The sequence below is a fragment of the Gossypium arboreum genome, chromosome 3, assembly GCF_025698485.1.
Source record: "Gossypium arboreum isolate Shixiya-1 chromosome 3, ASM2569848v2, whole genome shotgun sequence".
NCBI lineage: Eukaryota > Viridiplantae > Streptophyta > Magnoliopsida > Malvales > Malvaceae > Gossypium > Gossypium arboreum.
This window is the reverse complement of record NC_069072.1, coordinates 9,585,637-9,605,054: the sequence shown is the minus strand read 5'-3', so window position 1 is coordinate 9,605,054 and position 19,418 is coordinate 9,585,637. Positions and strand designations below refer to the sequence as shown.

Here is a 19,418-nt window from a genome sequence, read left to right as displayed (position 1 = left end):
TTGCCCCATTTTTCCTCCCATTTTTGATATCCATTGTCTACCACCACCACTTACAAAATAGAAAAAGAAATAATAGAAAATCATGTAAAAGATGGCTATAAAAAGCCATTCAAAATCATGTAAGGGGGATTTTACAAAGATTGAAAAAGGAGACAAACACAAAAATCCCTTCAAATTTTGAACACAAAAGAAACATCAATAAAAAGGTTGCATTTTTTCTTTTTTTCCTCTTCTTTCGAATCTTTTTCTTTCTTTTTTTTTTGTGTTGTTTTTTTTTCTTTCTTTATATATACATATATTGTTAAGAAAAAAAAAGTTTACCTTTTCTGGCCACCGTGGGCGGTGGCCGGCGGTGGCCGACGATGGGCGGCGGCCGACGATCGGCCGGTGACCGGCCTCCCTTGGCCGGATTTCCTTTCCCCCCTCTCTTCTCTCTTCTTTCTCCCTTTTTTTTTCTTTCTCTCTTCAAAATGATTTTTTGTCAAAAATTGGCCTTAAAGTATGTAGCGCTTTGCGATTTAGTCCCTCTTGCTATGTTATGTTTTGAGGGAGGATTAATTGTGTTTTGGTCCCCACGTTTTATGCGCGTTCTAATAGGTCCTTTCTCCTTTATATTTTTAAAAAATTAGCCCCGAGTTTTGATTTTAATCCAATTTTGGTCCTTTTCATTTATTTTCAGATTCACCTTGGATTTCATATTATTTTGCTATTTAATTCACTTTAAATATTAATCATGTTATATATGTAATATTGTTATCACTATTATTTTTATATATTGTTATTATTATATTATATTTAGCTATATATATATTCTTTATGTACGTTTCCTAATATTTTCTTTTATTGTAGATATTATTATTATTATTACATACTTTTATTATATGCCTATATATATATATGTATATTTTTGTACATATTATTATTTTATATTATTATTACCAAATATATCATTTTTCCTATTTTATTATTAGTACATGATTTGTTTTTGTTTTATTTTTATAAATATCATTATTATTGTTATTCTAATATTCTAGTATTCCATGTTAATATTTTCATTAATGATATCATTTTTTTCGTCCTTCATCTATTTTTAATTTCTCACTTTAGGAATATTTTTTCTCATGTTTTAATTAATTTCAAAAATAAGGCAATGTACCGATTTAATATTAAGCCATCGATTTCATCGCTATGTTGGGTGAAATTAAATCGGTTTGTGTTAAAAAGCAGGACACCCTTTCTAAAAAAATCGAAAACTAAAATTCTCATTTTCAATCGGATCACGATTAAATATTATATTGAACTCGTATTTTTGAAAATCAAGTCAACACATGTTTATGAGATACCAATTTTGGGCGTCATACAGAACTGACTCTCGAACCCCAATTTTTCTCTGGACTTTCACGTAGACCTAAATTTGGCCTTCTTTTTGTTTTAAAATAATTAGGTGTCCGATCACACCTATAAAAAAGGATCGGTGGCGACTCCCTTTGTTAATAAAATCGAAAGTTGATTTTCAAATGTTTAATAAATCGCCACAATTAGCAACCAAGCGAAACTAAAAATTTTTTTACTTCGCTACACATACAATTATAATATGCTTGTCAATTCAAGACAGAAGGAAATAAGGAAAGTTCCAACACACGCTTAATTAGAAAGAACTTGCAATGCCTTCGGAGGCCAAATCTTAGACAGCAATCACATATAAACCCTAAATTCAAACAATATTCACTCAGCACTTTCGACTAAGTAAAGCCTAAAGACAATATCTAACGCAAAAAACTCTAAAAAGGCATTTACCAATTGCTCTTAACACACCATCAACGGGACTAATTAATGAAATTATATAGATACCAAATTCAGCATAGTAAAGGGACCAGATAATAATATAACCAAAACTTTTCCACCATTTCATCAACGCAGTAATGGGACTGGTTATCTGCAACTTCAATGAAAGACCATTCAAGAATTCTTTGAACTCATTTAGAGAATAAAACCTATACTTGAATGGACTGTGTGGCTAGCCATAAAATTTCAATTCATTAAATAGTTGGAACCAGGGGGAGCGCTACAGGGAAGGCCCAAAATGATAAATTTTCAATGTTAGTCCTCGTAAAAATAATGAATCTAATTTAATACAATAATTAAATTATACTTTAACCCATAAAAATCTATAAGTCTATGTTAGCCCCTAAAACAAACCTTGGCTTCCCCTAATTAGAACCAATTTACCAATTTAATTAGTCATATTTAGATTAACAAGGAAATTCAACAAAAGTTAGCTGTGCTGATTAGACGAAGTCTTAGGTTCAATTAAAAATCCGCTGAAAAGTTTTTTTTTTTATATACCACCACTAGAACTGTTCATGACTGGGTCACTTGTCCATACTTGAAGGCCTACTTATAAAATGAGAGGGTTTTGATAAAATATGAGGCCTAAAAAATAAGTTTGGATATATGTTTTCTATATGAATTGGGGCTTGGACAAGATTTTTTACTCTGAGTCTGACTTGACCCAAACAAAATATATATTATGGTATAAAAATATTATATTAATTATATATGTTAAATAATAATTATATATTTATATTTATATTAAATTAATCAATAACAATTAAATTCATTACCCAAAACTTAAAAAAATTTATCCAACTAAATAACCTAGCCCAAAATATAAAATTTTAAAACTTATATTAAATACAATAAAACATTTATTATATTTATTTGTATTTTTAATATAATAAAACATTTATTATATTTATAGTAGTATTTTTTAATATAAATATTTTTAAATTTATTTTTAATGTGTGAGAATTGTTTTATTTTATTGTTTTTTAGTGCATTATAATTTTAAAAAAATTAAAAAAACTAATCTAAAAATCAAATATGAGTGAACTTTTCTTAAATTAGACCGAGATTAAGCAAAAAAATAAATCCATATTTTAGATTAAATTGGATCCAAACTTAAAAGATTAATCTAAATATCTTGCATAGACTTGACCCCGACCCGCGTAACCAACTCCTAAAGTTACAAATGCTAACAGTGAAACAACTTCCCCAAGGTTAAAGTTCTATTAATGAATAGACTTTGTATAAATATATATACACCTATATAAATTAAAACATCAAAGGTTTATTAATGTATAAGGGAATGTAAATATAAAATGATAAAGTTGAAAGACTTTTAAATTTATTAGTTTACCTAAGTATTAATATAAAGACAATGGCACTGAAGAAATTGGTCGCAGGCACATAAATGTATCAAGAAATCATTACATGGATAATGTGGTTTGGTCTTCGATGGTCTCACAATATTTATATAACCTAGACTTATGGAAGGAACGTCTAGTTAAAACAAGTATATTTTTATTTCATGATATATGTACAGTATGTCTACCCGGCTCGAACAAGCTCGTTGGCCATGAATAATAGCCATCAGTATGTCTTCATTATGCTGAACAGAATTCAAAGTGTGAATAGAAGTACATGATTAAAATGAAATTAAATTTTAATTTGTTTTGTAGTGCTTTTTAGAAGCACTTTTAATATGAAAAGTACTTTTGAAGTAAAATGAATATTAAACAAGTAATTTTGAAGGAAATTTTACCTTTTCAAAAGTACTTTTCTTATATGAAGAAGTTAAAATGTTTAGTTTTCTCTTCTAAAAATATTTTGATAGTTTAATTATGTTTTCACTTCTCGACACATGGTACTTCCCTTCCTTAGTTAATTACCTAAAAATATTTAAAATTTATTTTTCATATATTAAAATATTTACAACAAATTATAATAAATTATTTTCTATATTCTTATTAAAATATCATAATATTAACTAATTTAAATATTATTTAAATATTTATTTGTTACTTTATAACACTATGTCTAAAATGGACATTTTATTTCTCAAAAGTACTTTTTAATAGCAATACTAAATACTTACATCTTAAACAAACTTTTCAAAAGTATTTCTTAAAATCACTTTTCCAAAACATTTTTTAAAAGCACTTCTCAAAAGTAATGTTAAACAAGCCCTTAGTGTTCAAATGCCATTATCTTCAAACGCCATTTCCATCAATCTTATGGACATGATTGCCTTAAAAATAACATGTGAATAACATAATTCAAAAGCAAGTATTTATATAAATAAGGAAACGCAAAAAGAAGGTGAAAGAAGATAGAACTGACCTTTTCTCAATTCTACTATGATTATCCCATCATCCTTGTGCCCGAGCAAATGTCATTCTCTGAATACTATGAAGCTGATCCCATCGAGCGTAGCACAGTAGCTACTCCAGGTTCCTGAGGCAAACTAAAGGTAGCATCTTGTTTCTTACTGGGATCCAATCCCAACTTACAACCTACAACCATTGGCATCTTTATATATCTACTTGATTATAACAAGAAAATTTTCAAGTAGCTCATATCTTTATATTATATCCTTGGGTTATTTATTATCTTCCGTTGTATAATATCCTTGGGTTATGAATTATATTTGTATTAGTTAAAAAAATATAGAATTCTACTAATGTTCATCAATTCTCAATTTAGTAACTCTTAGTGAATATGTAATCATGTTGCTTCTCACTATATTAATTTGAAAATTTGTCCAAATTAATAAGTTTTTGCTTAAAATGATACACTTTATATAAAATGCTCATTTATTATATGCAAAAATGGACTTCTCTTTTCTTGAAATCTTTATAAATCAAAATTTCTAAAAAAATTTAATAACACAAATATCATAAAATGTTAATAATCTAAATAATTATTTTTAGAATTTCAATCTCAATAAGAATAGCCATGATACATATATATATATATATATATTAATTTTTAGAATGCGATATTATAATATCTCAAAAATTGGACACAATTAAAATGCATAAAATCACAATAATTATTTTGGATATACCAGCTCTAGTGCAAGACCTTTATCTATAATAATGTATCAATAGGTACGCAAATATTCATTTGAAAAGATAGAACTTTTCACGTTAGAAAAATTTCCTACACGAGGTCCGCTATATAGGGTATAACAACCCTTTGTTTCCCTCAACACCCCACCAACCCTTGCTGGACATGGTTTGCGCCAGGAGATAGAGGGTACCATTTGAATGCATTTATTACCATCCAGTTCCCTTGATGCTGATGGATCAGATCACCACATATATTCCTCCACAATATCCACCCGCAGCTTTTTAACCGGTACAAGATCAACAACCTATGTACCAGCTAGCTTTTACTCATAGCAAGCCAAAGTATCCCAAAGCTGCTCCACAAGCAATCCACCACCATTTTCCCAATCTTACCCTTGAATTGAGCATCCAAGCTCTAGAAAAAAGAAAGCATGTTATAACATAAATTTGATAAAGACAATTGCTCAAGAGTTTTAAATGCTTGAAATAATTTTATAGTACAAGAAATTAATGAATATAGTAGTCGTAACATTTATTGCTCCAAATGGTACTAGTATATAGAATATAGTCTTTGGTTGATGATAATTAAGGTCTCTCAAGGAAATCATTTCTATTTGTCTCAAGATGGACCAGAGTTGACCATGGTCTACTGTATAAAAATGTGTTTCCTTCTGGTGTGGCACCACCATAAAGATGTTCCCCGTATCATAATAATTCTTCATTTTGCACCACTAAATTCGAAATCTTAATTGCTATCAGAATCTAGAGCTTTAAAACAACCTACCCACGCATGTAATTGCCCGTCGTTGATGCTAGCTTCTATCAATCTTCCATTTCCAAGTTAATCAGGTCTTCAACCCGCAATTTTCTGGTTTTCTTTGGTTCAAATTTTCCAGTATCTAATTATGGTTTAGTGTCACGTATTAATTCTAGTTTTTGCTTATAATAAGAGTTTACCCTTTTACAAAAAAATATATATATATTTTATCATATATAAATTCTAAGCCAAATCTATATTTCTTATAAAAATCAGAATGTTATAATAATTTTAAATATGGATAAAAACTCAAACTCATAATAATTATCAACCTGTTAATGTTCCTAAGCACATAAAATTTATAGAATTTGTAAATTGCACTTTGTACTTATAAATGATAAAATTTTAATTTAATCATTTAAAAATTAAAAATATATAAACTATTAAAAAGTAAAATTATATTTAAATTCTCATAAAATATATAATTCAATTTCAGTGACCTGAAAAATTTTCCTTTTAACTTCTCCCATAGCATAAATAAATCAAAGATATTTCCTCGTTAGTCTTAGAAATATTTTGTTAGGCCATGCATAACATATCACATGAATTACAAGTGGTGCTTAACTCAATTTCTCTCTATTTTTTTTAAACTAATAACAAAAATATTTATGGTGAAAAATTTCTGAAAAGAAAAACTCGTGGATGATAAACAAAAATATTAAGATTGATGAAAAATTATGTATAAAATAGGACTACTTATGAGTGATAATGTAGTGGATTATGAGTCGTTGGTCATGAGGTTTATAGTCCTCGCAACAACAAAAAGAAATTTTAATGGGAATTTCTAATTTTGGCATTTAGTAGCTTTAAATCTGCCTATCCATGGGGGGATTCATTATTGGATAACAAAATTATATACAACAGAAAAACTACAAGTGTTAAATATAGTATTCAAGAGAGTGTTGGTATTTTCCATGGATCATGCAAGTTCAGATATATGATAAATCATAATTGGATTAAGTGACTAGTGCAAAATAAAGATGAAAAAATTTTATTTATGCAATTAAGAAGCTTTTTACATTTGGGATCCTTATTCATAGAGTTAATCCAAAAATCTACTATACTTCAAATAAAGTGACTCAATCCACTAGCATTTTGCTCTCTCGAAGCATAATCAAACCTAAATAAGCTTTGTTGGCATGTTAAATTAGAGTTAGTTACCATCTCTTTTTCATAAAGATAGCCACATAAATAGGTCTTCACAACATTAAGATCTCTTCAATAATCATCCAGAATTTAAATTGTATTAAAAGATTTAACTTGATTCCAATACATTTTAACTTCACGAATGAGTCATAACCACTCACTCAAATCTACAAAACAAAAGTTGATTTAAGTCTTGAGTAAAAACTATGTCAATTCATATAAAATAAGTTTTGTCTATGCCTTAAATTATAATTAACATTGACCCTAACAATGCTATCTAATTATTGCTCTGCCTCTTAGGATATCAATTCCAACATATTAATCCTACATTATAAAAAAATTGGGTTAACAGGTTCTGTCCTATTTGGTCACTTCCAAATTTTTTTCTCAATTTAGTCACTCTAAATAAGATAATTTTGTGAATTAGTCACTCTCGTTAAAATTTTGTTTTCTTTTAATAGATTGTTGATGTGGCACATTAGCCCATTGAATGATTGACATGTGACAATTTCTTGTTGACTCTTGACTAAAGTTTAGGAACTCTCTATAAAGTTTAAAGGGGTAAAGTTTTGGACTAATTATAGGGAGGTCCCTGAATTTTAGTCAAAACTAAATAAAAAAATGTTATATGTCAATAACTCAATGTGCTAATGTACCACATCGGCAATCTATCAAAACAAAGCGGAAACTTTAATGAAAATGACTAATTCACACAATTATCTTATTTAAAGTGATTAAATTAAGAAAAAAATAAAGTAACCAAAACAGGACAAAACCTATTTTAGAGTTATGTAATTAAAAGAAAAAAAAAGAAAATTTTAATGTTAAATTTTACTTTTTAATTGTTTTAGATCAGTGATTATCTTATTTACTTGGGATCATATGTGGTTTTTTTTTTTTTTTTAACATTCATGTTGCGTCTTTTTATCTATTAGACACTTTACAAACTCATCTTTTAAGTGGAATTTTTAAAATTTTTAATATGAAATAAAAGCTTTTTAATTAAAATGCTAACAATCGCATTTCTCCTTTAATATTTCTTTCATCCAATATTTTGTTACTCACCAAGCTCGAATCGTTGTTGTAATTTATTTTCTCAGTTGCATTTTTTAAAATATTTTTATATTTATTGTATAGTTCATACTTAGGATTTGTGTTGTCTTTGTCAATAATATTATTTTTAAGATTTGAATATGTATATTTTTTTAAAATATACAATGTATTTTATCATTATATTCAATATTTATTAATATTTTTTCTATATTTTAATTCATGTACAGATGAATTAATTATTTATCAACTATGCAAGTAATGAGTGTATTAAACCTTAAATAATTGAATATGTTTTATATGTAACGCCCCAATTTTCGGGAATCCTGTGAATGTTGGCATAGGTTTAATTATGTTAGTGGGCCTCTAGAAAGCCCAAACTTAAGATAGAACCCGACAATTTTAGTTAATTTTGTTCCATAACAAAAGGGGTGAAATTATGAAATAGAACCTATGTGAAAATGTTTGAAAATGCTATAGATTAAATTGAAGTGGCCAAATAAATAAGAGTGCAAAATAGGAGGATTTGCATGACAAACCTCCCATTTTACATGAAGTGGCCAGCCATCATGTTGTTGTAGACAAAATGTGCACTTGATATCCATAATTAATGGTACAAATTGATACAAATTGATAATAGGTTAGGTAAATGTTCCATGATAATAGGTTAGGTAAATGTTTCATGATAATGGGTTAGGTAAATGTTTCATGATAAGAATTTCATGTCTTTTGTATTAAAGAATTAAATGGATGAAATATGAAGTTTTATTAAAAGAAAAAGGGGTGAAAAGAACAAAGTTTTGTCCATCTTTGTTCATCATAGCTGAAAGTTAGAGAAGAGAAAGGAGAGGAGAAAGCTCTTGAGTATTCGGTCATTAGGAGGAGGAAAATTGAAGGTAAGTTCTTGGTACCTTGCTTCTATTTTGAGGTTCATGAGTTCTTCTTGATTCTACCTTAACTCTTGAAGTATATTTTGATTTTTAGTTGTGTTGTGAGCATTTAGTCATGAATTAAAATGAAGGAAATGGTTGTTGTTTCATGTTCTTTTGATGAAAAATGGAAGATAGGTGAAGTTGAGCCAAACAAATGAGCATGCATGTGCCTTAGATGTTAAAGGGAAAAATCAGCTAACATGTTGTGCTTTAAAATGAGGAAATGGAGATTATACTTAAGTAAAATCATAGATATATGATGATTGATTGGTGATATACATGTTTAAATAACATGCATGCAAGGTATGTGTGAAAGAGTGATTTGGTAATAAATCTGTTTGGGACAGCAGCAGTAACGTGATTTTGGAAAATCACCATAAATTGTGGGAGAAGAATTAGAAGCTGAATAAATTATGTAATTAAAGCTTATTGAGTCTAGTTTCAAATGAAATAAACAAGAACATATTTTGAATTCTGTACAATGAGAAATTTAATTCGTAATGAAGAGTGGTCAGATTAGTCAAACAGTGAAACATGGGAAACTTTGAGAAAAATCTGGTATTGATTGGCTAAACCAAAAATTCTGAAAATTTTATGGATAGAATATATATGAGTCTATTTTTAGGGAAAATTAACGACACTTGATTTGGAGTTTCTTAGCTCCAGTTATAAATGATTTAGTGACTGTTGCTCAGGAAGACAGCTTGCAGTGAAATTATGATTATGTGGTAAACATTGACAAAAATTTGTTAATGAGTTGCTTATTGATTTCTTATAAGCTTACTATGATCTGTAGGTGTGGTTGGCCGAATATTGTAAGGGGTTAATACGTAGTTCGTATTTGAATAGTTAGATTAACGTGTTAGTAATCCAATTGTAGGCAGTTCGTGTGTGGATCTAAAGATATCGTCGCAAAATGTGTGTAACTAACACCCTCTTTCTTAGTCTGGATCGGCAAAAGTCGAAAAGCCGAAATGCCAAAAACCGGTATTTTGTAGATTTGCGAGTGTGCGAATACTCGTGAAGTAAATCGATTAATGTTTTTGGTAAGTGTAGCGACGTAAAAATTTATCTATTTTAGGTCGCTAATTGTGGCGATTTAAAACTTGGAAATTGAAATTTAATTTAAAATAAACCGGGAGTCGCCACCGATCCTTTTTATTAGGTGTGACCGGACACCTGTCAGACTTCTTTTAAAACAAATAAAAGGGTGAGTTTAGGTCTACATTAAAAGCCAGAGAAAAATTAGGGTTCGGGAGTCGGTTACGCGCGAGGAAGGTATTAGCAGCCTCGCGACGCCCAAAAATTGGTATCTCATAAACACAGGTTGTCTTGATTTTCGAGAATACGGGTTCAATGTAAAATTTAGTCGTGATCCGATTAAAAAACAAGAAATTTTAGTTTATTCCGTTTTTCTTTTAGAAGGGTATATCGCTTTAACACGGGTCAGTTGACGTTCACCCAACATAGCGATGAACTCGATGACTTAATGTTAAATCGGTATATTGCCTTGACTATTGAAATTAATTAAAGAACCGGAACGTAATTTTCAAGAGAATGCAAGACATAATTGATACGGAATGAAAATAAGCAAATGAAACGGTTTGATACATTTGAAACAAATAACAAACATAACAATAATATTAGGAAATAATAACCATGCATGCAAGATCAAATGCAGTGTTAGCATTGAATACGAGCGTAATGAGAATACAATGAATACACGTATGAAGATAATTAAGAGTATATCGTAAAATATACATATAAATAGTAATAGTGTTAGAAATATATTATACGTATAGTGTTTGAAGTGCATATAAGATAGTAAAAAGTACATAACTAGCAACAATAAAATAAAATATATACATATATGTGTAAAAAAATAATATTACAAAAGGGTATGTATACACGTATATATACAAAAAAAATAAATAAATAAATAAATGTATTAACAATAAATATAATAGGGTAAGAAAACAAGTATATACACAATATATGTAACATGGTACTATAGATATGTATATACAATACAGATTTAAACTAATATTTACATAATATAGAAATAAAATATTAAAAGGTATATATACATACGTAATATATATAAATGCATATATAATATAATGTTAAGATATTTACATAATATATATATCATAATAATGTGGAAAATGAATATTAATAATGTTACATAAATATATGCCTATATATATATATATATATATATATATATATATGTTAAAGATATCTATATAGACATATGCTAATGTCAATACAAATAATAAGGATAACATGTAAAAAATACATACATGAAATAGTATGTATAAAAATATATAACTAATAATAAAAATATAATTACAACGACGTAAAAGTATACGAACAGTAAGAAATATACAATACATAACATTAAAAATATATATAATAATATACATAAATATATAATATATATATTATAATAATAATATGAAAAGAAAAGCAATAATAAAAATATATACGCGTAGTGTAAAAATGTATATATGATATAGTGTTAAAATACATATGTAATATGTACATATTAAAGAGTAATGATGTTATAAACAACTAAATACAATACTTTGTAAATATATATATGTATGTATATGTAATAATGCTAAAAATATACATAAATATAATATATACATATAAAGTTCACTAATATTTTAAAAATAATAGTACATATTAAGTATAATAACATATTTACAAAAATAATGATAATAAGCAACAATAATAATATAATAATGTAGTAAAACTAATGTTTTAAAAAAAAACTATTTCAGGATAAAAAACGGAAAGGATGAAATCGTAATCAAAATGGAATTCGTGGGACAAAATTAGAAACAAAACTGGGAATCGGACTAAATTACAACGCGCGCATGAACTGGAGGGACCAAAGGCGCAATATCCCCAAGCCTTTAAAACTCAACATATTAAACGGGGCCAAATTGTAAAACAGATCGAATTTTAGGGCGAGATTATAAATAAATATAAACTTGATTTAAAACATTGAAAATGCGGAAGGGTGATTAGAAATAACCCTTCCGCTTCAAAACACGCGGATCCTGGCGGGTTAGGGTCGGGTCGACCCGATCCAAGGCCTAAACGGTGTCGTTTTATTTATTAAGGGGGGGGACCAAAACGCACCGTTTTGGTCCCCTATATAAGTTAAAAATTTTGTAAAAAAATCATTTGAGAAGGGAAGAAAAAAAAAGAGAGAGAGAGGAGAGAAAGAAAGGGAGAGGGAGAGGGAGCTCGGTGGGACTCGGCCAGGTCCGGTCGCCGACGACGGCCGGGACCACCGTCTGTCGTTGCCGCCGCCACCACAGCGTCTTGATGGCGAAAAGGTAAAAATCTGATTTTTTTATTTTTATTTTATTATTTTTATATTCTAAGTTTTGTTATTATTTATTTATATATGTATTGTAAATGCTAGAAAAGTGTTTGGAAGTAAAACTAAAAATAAACGATGGAATTTTCACCTTAAGATTTAGTTTCGGTTCGTGATCCGGGATCTTCCCTTTGTTTGGTCGCTTTTACTTTATCTAATCTTTGAGGAAAGAATTGCTATCGCTAGGGTTTTTCAAAATGATTTCTTATATTTTCTGTTTTCAAGCTGTCGACCCTTTTACAAAGCATTTTCCTTTTGTTTTTATAACCGCTTACAAATGTTAATCTAATATTCTTGTCTTTTCGTGATCTTCTTGCGGTGACGGTGGTGTTGCAGGTATGGAGGTGCTGGTGGTGGAGAAGAAGCATGCGGTGGCGAGATGGTGTCGACGCGTGGGGTGAGTGGTTGCGCAAGTGGTTTAGGGTATGGGTGTTGCGGCGCAAGTGGGGCTTAGGGTTTCAGGTTTCTGAAGATAGGCCATGGGCTAGTTGGGTTTGTGATTTGGGCTAGGGTTTGGGTTTCTGCTGGGTCTTGGGTAGGTTAGTTGGGTTTTTAGTCCTTGGGTTAGGTTGGGTTATGGGCTAAGAGATTTGTTGGGTTTAGCTTGTTGGGTCTGTTGTAAAAAGGTAATTGGGTTGTTTGGTTTAGGGCCCAAAATTGGCTTGTACAGTAAGCTGTAAAATTTGGACTGCAAATTGCATGATTTCTGTGCCCTCGATATTTTTGGGCTTAATGGGCCAAAATTGGAATGATGGGCCAACTGGCCCAATTCGATAAGAACCCTTGGTACGTGATTCTGTTAGTACGTGAAAAGTAGGAATATGCATGAAAAACTCTAAAATAGATAAATTACTGAAATACCTTTAAAAGTGAAAAATTTACAGTTTTACCTCTAGTAGATAAATTACCGAAATACCCCTAGGGTTAAATTGACCTAAATGCATGTTTGATTTGTTGTTATTTCTTGCATGCCATGTTGTTATTATCGATGCATGGGACTGGATATTGACAGAGGAAGTCTGAAAGTGGCTTGTCCACGTCTTGGAGGCTTTGCCTCAATTCTTTGATAACTGAGCAAAGACAAGGCAGAATGTGGGAGTGTTAAATGAGTGGGTTGAGCTATTCCCACATGGAGTGTATGCTGGTATGGGTGGAGTGTAGTGGTTGGTGGGTTGAGTAGTCTCCCAAATGGGCTTGCATATGTTATTGATGTTGCATGTATTTTGAAATGGGCCTATGGGCCATCTTTATTATCTGAATAAGGGCTAAGGCCCGGTTTATTGTAATCTGAAAAGGGCTCTAGCCAGTACCACTATTACACTGAATGGGCTTAGGCCCAATAGGCTTGAGTGACTTGGGCTTTGAATGGGTTTTCCTTACACACCGAGTTTTCCCAAACTCACCCTTTTATTTTCATCTACATAGAAATCCCCAACCATAGTGGGCTTGGAGTTGTGAGGAATTGAGTGGCCACCCGCTCGAAAGTTTGATTTTCTTCGGTGAACTGGACATCCTTTTATTTACGTTTGAAGTTTTGGGTTTTAAATGTAATAAGGCCGCTTAATTATTTTTAATAGTTTTAATATGTATTACTAAGATAGGTATTACTTATTTTAACTGTTGAAATTGGATAGCTTTAGGTAGCGTTTTCAAAAACAACAGTTGATTTCAAAATAACACGACAACAAGCAAAGCTTCCGCAATGAAAGTATTTTCTAAAATTAATCACTTTTCCTAAAATGACTTAATCAAATCGGTTTCCTAGAAATATCCATGACGTTAAGGTGTGGCAATGGCGGTATGCATGTCTAGGATTGGATCCGAAGGAGCTTGGTATTAGCGATCAGATGGACTCACCACCTCTTTTCGGTTTCTTACCCGGTGCACACTTCCATTCACTTTAACCTTTAATGAATTAATCTTTTGAACATCAAGTACGATTTTCGGACTTAGAATGAAATTTTTTTTACGTTTTTATGTGGCATGTCGGATCCGGCCATAACTTCTGGGCCGGGTTTAGGGTACTACATTATAAAATTAAAATTTCAAAATATATTGACTTGAATGTAACAGTATTAAAAAATTTTATCAAAACATTTATTTAGCACGAATTCAAATAGTATTATCTCAATTCTATTGTATAATTTATTTTAAAAGAAATAAAGGAGGAACCAACTTTAACATTTGCAGCATCCTATTTTATGGGCATAATAAATGTTAAAATGATCCCTGGCCTTAAAATTGCAGCTCCATGGCTTTTATGAAGCAGGCAGAGAAAAAACGGAAATTAAGAATACATATATGTATACAGCCACTTAATATTATTGAGGAGCTGTACAATGTGTGGTAGGGTTGACCACCATGTACTATCAAAATGTTCCCTTCCATTGCTGCACCTGCAAAGCATTAACATCCATAATGATGGTGATGATGATGAAGTTCCCTTCATTCTGGCCACATCTCCGAATTAATTTGCCAGCGGAATCCACATAATAAAATCTTTAAATATAGACAACCATATCCATTGTACAAAACTTCTACATTCAGCTTCTTTTTTCCTTTTTTCTCTTTTTTTTTTTTAATTATAACGGCTCCTATCATGATTTTATCCTCAGAAATTTTACATCATTAAATACATTTATTTTATTCTTTTTCCTAACGTACTTCTTTTTTGTGGTTTAACAATATCTAATTTAAATATGTTAAATAATTACATTTATAATTTTAGCGCAAGACAATTTTCAATTAGGTGTTTATCTACGTTATTATTTCAAATAGATGTTTATCTAAGTTATTATAAATTTATAATGGTCTTATTTCACAATTGGCTGCTGATGCAATGACGAGTTCTAATAAATATTTATTTAAAAGTGTTTAGTAAAACTTAGCTGATAAATAAGGGTATAAAATATTTTATTGTTTATAATATTTTAGTCTTTATTGAGTGAAATTATTGAAATAAAACATTATTACCAAGGAATTAAGATGTCCATTATAAAAATTAATTAGTGAATATTTTAAAAATTTAAATAAATAAATTTCTTAAATTCTTTATTTGCAAATATTAACCTTATGGAAATCGATAAATATTAATAGTGTATCAATTTAATTGTAAACTATATTCTTGGTGATAATTATGTCATATTCTAAGTATGTAAATTAGTGATAATTATGTCACATTCTTAGTATGTAAATTAGTGATAATTATGTCACACTCCTAATAAATTTGTCAAGTAGCATATTTCAATTAATATAAAATTGCATAAGAAATCATTTTACACAAGTAAATTGAAAATAAATTAAGAGTACATAAATATTTAAGGATCAATGGACTCAATTGAAACGTTTTCAAGGCAATGTTGATTTTTGTAGGTTCATGGTGGAGTTTTTTTTTTTTTTTTTAATTTACTTTAGACTTTAGAGGTGGGTGAAAGTGAAAATGAGAAAAATGCTTGTAGAACACTTATCAATTCCCTAACTATGCTTGTAGAATATCAAATATTTTCTCTATTTATTGATAAAAATAAGATCAAAATTAATTTACGATCTAAATTTAAAAAAATGTGCTAGAATTCTTTAACTTTATTAAACTGTTATTTCTTTTAAAATTGATTTTAGCTTAATATAATAAATTAAAGAGTAATTTAATAACATCCCTATAATAGAAAGGAGTACCAAGTACTTTTGCTCCTACTTTGATGTTTTATTTTCCTTTTACAGTACTCATCTTCCACAATTAATTATGAGATGAAGATCAAATTTTATTTAATGCTGACAAGAAAAATTCCAGTCCAGTCCCCAGGGAAAAAAATTGAAGTCGAACAAACTCCATCTTTGAAAGTACGTTTACCCTTTTTTTTTATTTTTGTTTTCAATTTGTTCACCATTCAATCACTTTTACAATTCAAAACCATGGTTACTTAGACTAGATTTATTTTTGCAACTTATGGTTATTTGAGGCTAAATTTCATATTCAATGTTTAAAACATTCGGGAAAAGTTGACAAGAAAGAAATAAATCATCGCATTTGTTAAAAATTTAATCAGAATTTTAAATTTTGCAGAAAAAGAAAAAGAAAACTAAAATTTAGTTATGAAATAATAATGAAGCTAGATTCAATTTGAATCCACATAGTATTATTATTTTTAGTTTGGATCCCCATCATTTTAAATATTATCTGTTATTTTATTTCTTGGCTTTTAATAAGATATAATTTCTCCATATAACAAGTGTCCAACTAAAAAAGCTACTCGAATATGAAACAACAGAATCCTGGTAGGAACTATATACAGCAGACACTGCCCAACTGCATTAATTCCATTCGTAATAACACAAAGGGTTAGGAGGCGTCAAAATCTCTGATTCGAAAACAAAACTTAACAACCTAATCTGTTTGCAATGAAAATGGACAGAGATCATGAAGACAGTCACAACAGCTTCACTTTTTTGTTTTGTACGTGCACTTTGTAGTTCCTGGTTAATTATTAGGCATGATGTTCTCTAATCACTAACTATGTTTATCAAGAATTACAGCCAAAGAGCTCCTGCTTCCTTGAGAAGTGGTACTAAGGTTCCATTAATATGGGAAGCCATCACTCGGTCCATGGCTCCTATAAGCTTCCCCCCGATGAAAACAACAGGCACGGGTTGCGAGTTTCCAAGCAGCCGCATTAGTGCGGTTTCCAAATCTTTACCTCTGGGGTCCTGGTCCAGCTCGTACACCGTTGGGTTCACTCCCATTCCGCAGAAGAGCCTCTTCACGGCATGGCACATGCAACAGCTGCTCAAACTGAATATCACCACGGCTTTCTCTGAGGCCAGCTTCACCACCCTCTCCATTGGGTCTGACCCTATGCTCCTCGTTGACATGTAGTACCCCCAAGAATAATCACCTTGATAATGCATTTATCAAATAAATTATTCCCCGAAAAGAAGAAAATCACAAAAAGTGAAAAGCAAAGATGGTAATGAAGTTAGAGAGAAAAAGGTAACAAAACAGGTCAGCTAGTGAGCATGGTGCCGAACATAAGATGTGATGGAGCCTTTTATAAGGATCGGGGGGAGGGCATTGTTGTCAATAAAGAGAGGTTAGTCCATGGGTGCCCGCAGCGCATGCGTGGAGAGCCTCGTGGTAGGATTCTTGTCCGCAACAAGACGACAAAGCATATATTTACACTGGTAGTCGAAGAGGAAGCAAAGGTGTCAGTTGTAGAAGGCGGCTAGGGGTAATTTGTCTACTCTAGAGAGCAAACACACTGAGTTCCAACTTTTAATCCCTTCTTGCCTTGGCAAACCAGAAATAAACTTGTGTACAACACTAGCATTAAAACATCCAGGGCATTTTCTCCTTTTGCAAGACGGCTGCCTCAGTCGATGTTGTCTGGCCTTTAAGGTTTGAGTGTCACGCGCATGCTTAGTTTCTTCTTCTCGTCTAATTTGTTAACTTTTGCTTAGCTATTAAGCTTTCATTTGAGTATGGGGGCAAATTACGTGGTTTAACAGATTTCCATCAATCCAATGCAAAAGAAAAAGAAAAAAGCGAGAGAGATATAGTTAGTATAATAGTAACAACAATTTCTCCTACTTTGCAAGTCATGGGGGACCAAGAACAGAAGAAATAGTACTTTCTTGATATTTCTTTCCCAGAGATATACTAACACATTGGATGTTATGTTTTTTTAGTCAAAAAGAGCAATCATATTCGTTACTCTTTCTTTCTTTTTCCATCTTTTGTAATGTTTTAATCAACTCTTGACATCAAATGTAACAGCAATGCACAACAAAAGCAACGAATTTGCATGGAACTGAAGCTTCTTTTAATATCAAATAAGTAGAGCTTTTAAGCTGTCACCATCCACGTTTTCTAAAATCAGACTTAAACTTGAGGCCGACAGCCCACAGCTTAGACAAAAACATTGTTTTTACAACATAAAATTAATGGATTTCACCACTTAATACTACTGTTTTACATCTTCAATTGGATCCTAAAACCTTTGTTCAGCAAGGGAGTAACAATGGAAAAAATGAAGGGGCACCCTCACGGAACAATAGAACTTTCAGTTTTTTTACTGTATAGCAATGCGTAGCAGCACATTTTATAAATGAGAGAGAAATTAATAAAACTAGATGCATGGTTTAAAAGAAACAGGCAAGGATTTTGGCTTTAAATATTTGAGCTTTCTGCTAACATGTTCACCTAAAGCAGAGACAAAGAGGCAGTTGCCACAGCACCCCACCCCCCAAAAAAAAAAAAAAATTAAGGCGTGGTCTGCACCCACAGGCCTATCGGGCGGAGGGTACGGTTTGCGCCGAATGCCGGCTAAATATCAGGTTCCTTTTTTGTGGGTCGGGTAGATCCGACTGCATTCTGAACTCTCTCTCTCTCTCTGTGCTATTATGTGGCTCTTGTTATTCTTCTCTCACGACGATATTAGCAGCCCAGCATTCAAAGCTCTTTTTACTGAAGAAGAATGTTATACTTATTATTAGCCGATCATTCATTAATGAAAAAAATGTTGTTAGAACTTGCTAAGGTCGGCTATTTGTCTATAAAATTCATTTAGATAATTTCTTATGTTCAAGAAATTAATTTGGAATAAAAATAAGAAATATTTTTTTAAAAATACAGGTTACTTTCATTCCAATATTCAAACGTGGATTTGATTTATGTTTTAATTATAAATAAATATATTATTGAGTTAATATGTAAAATTGTCACTATAAATTTAGTACTGAATTTTGTTGTTGTACTTTTATTTGATAGAATTTTGCCACTAAAATTAAATTTTTATTGAATTAAAATTAAATTTTTATTGAATTTTCTATTCAATTTTAATTTAAAATAATTTGAAGATAAATTTTAATAAAATTATTTTTATATTTTACTTTAATATTTAGCGATAATAATTTTATTAATATAATATTAAAATTAAATATAAATGGTTATTTTATAAAAATAAACTACTTTTTATTCTTTTATGATTTTTAAAATTTTTATTTCATTAAAATTAAAATTAAAATTCTAATTTAATTTATTGTTAACTATTAAAATAAAATATTTAAAATATTTTTTGTTAAATTGTGTTCTCAAATTATCAAAATTAATATCGGATAGTAGAGTTTAATTATATAATCTAAATTTGTGGAAATTTTTAATAAACTTA

The 19,418-nt window shown here is 30.2% G+C and overlaps 1 protein-coding gene across 1 annotated transcript; it reads right to left on the bottom strand.

The window, feature by feature from the left end:
- Positions 1–16,670: 16,670 nt before the first annotated feature.
- On the bottom strand, positions 16,671–17,313 carry LOC108485903 (putative glutaredoxin-C14). Its single transcript, XM_017789747.2, has one exon. It carries the CDS (start codon positions 17,158–17,160, stop codon positions 16,783–16,785), a length of 378 nt encoding a protein of 125 aa, XP_017645236.1. The 5' UTR covers positions 17,161–17,313; the 3' UTR covers positions 16,671–16,782.
- Between the last annotated feature and the right edge of the window lie 2,105 nt (positions 17,314–19,418).

What these genes read in the sequence shown, in the direction of transcription:
- LOC108485903 (XM_017789747.2), bottom strand. Translation starts at nt 17,160, where the DNA reads ATGCATTATCAAGGTGATTATTCTTGGGGGTACTACATGTCAACGAGG.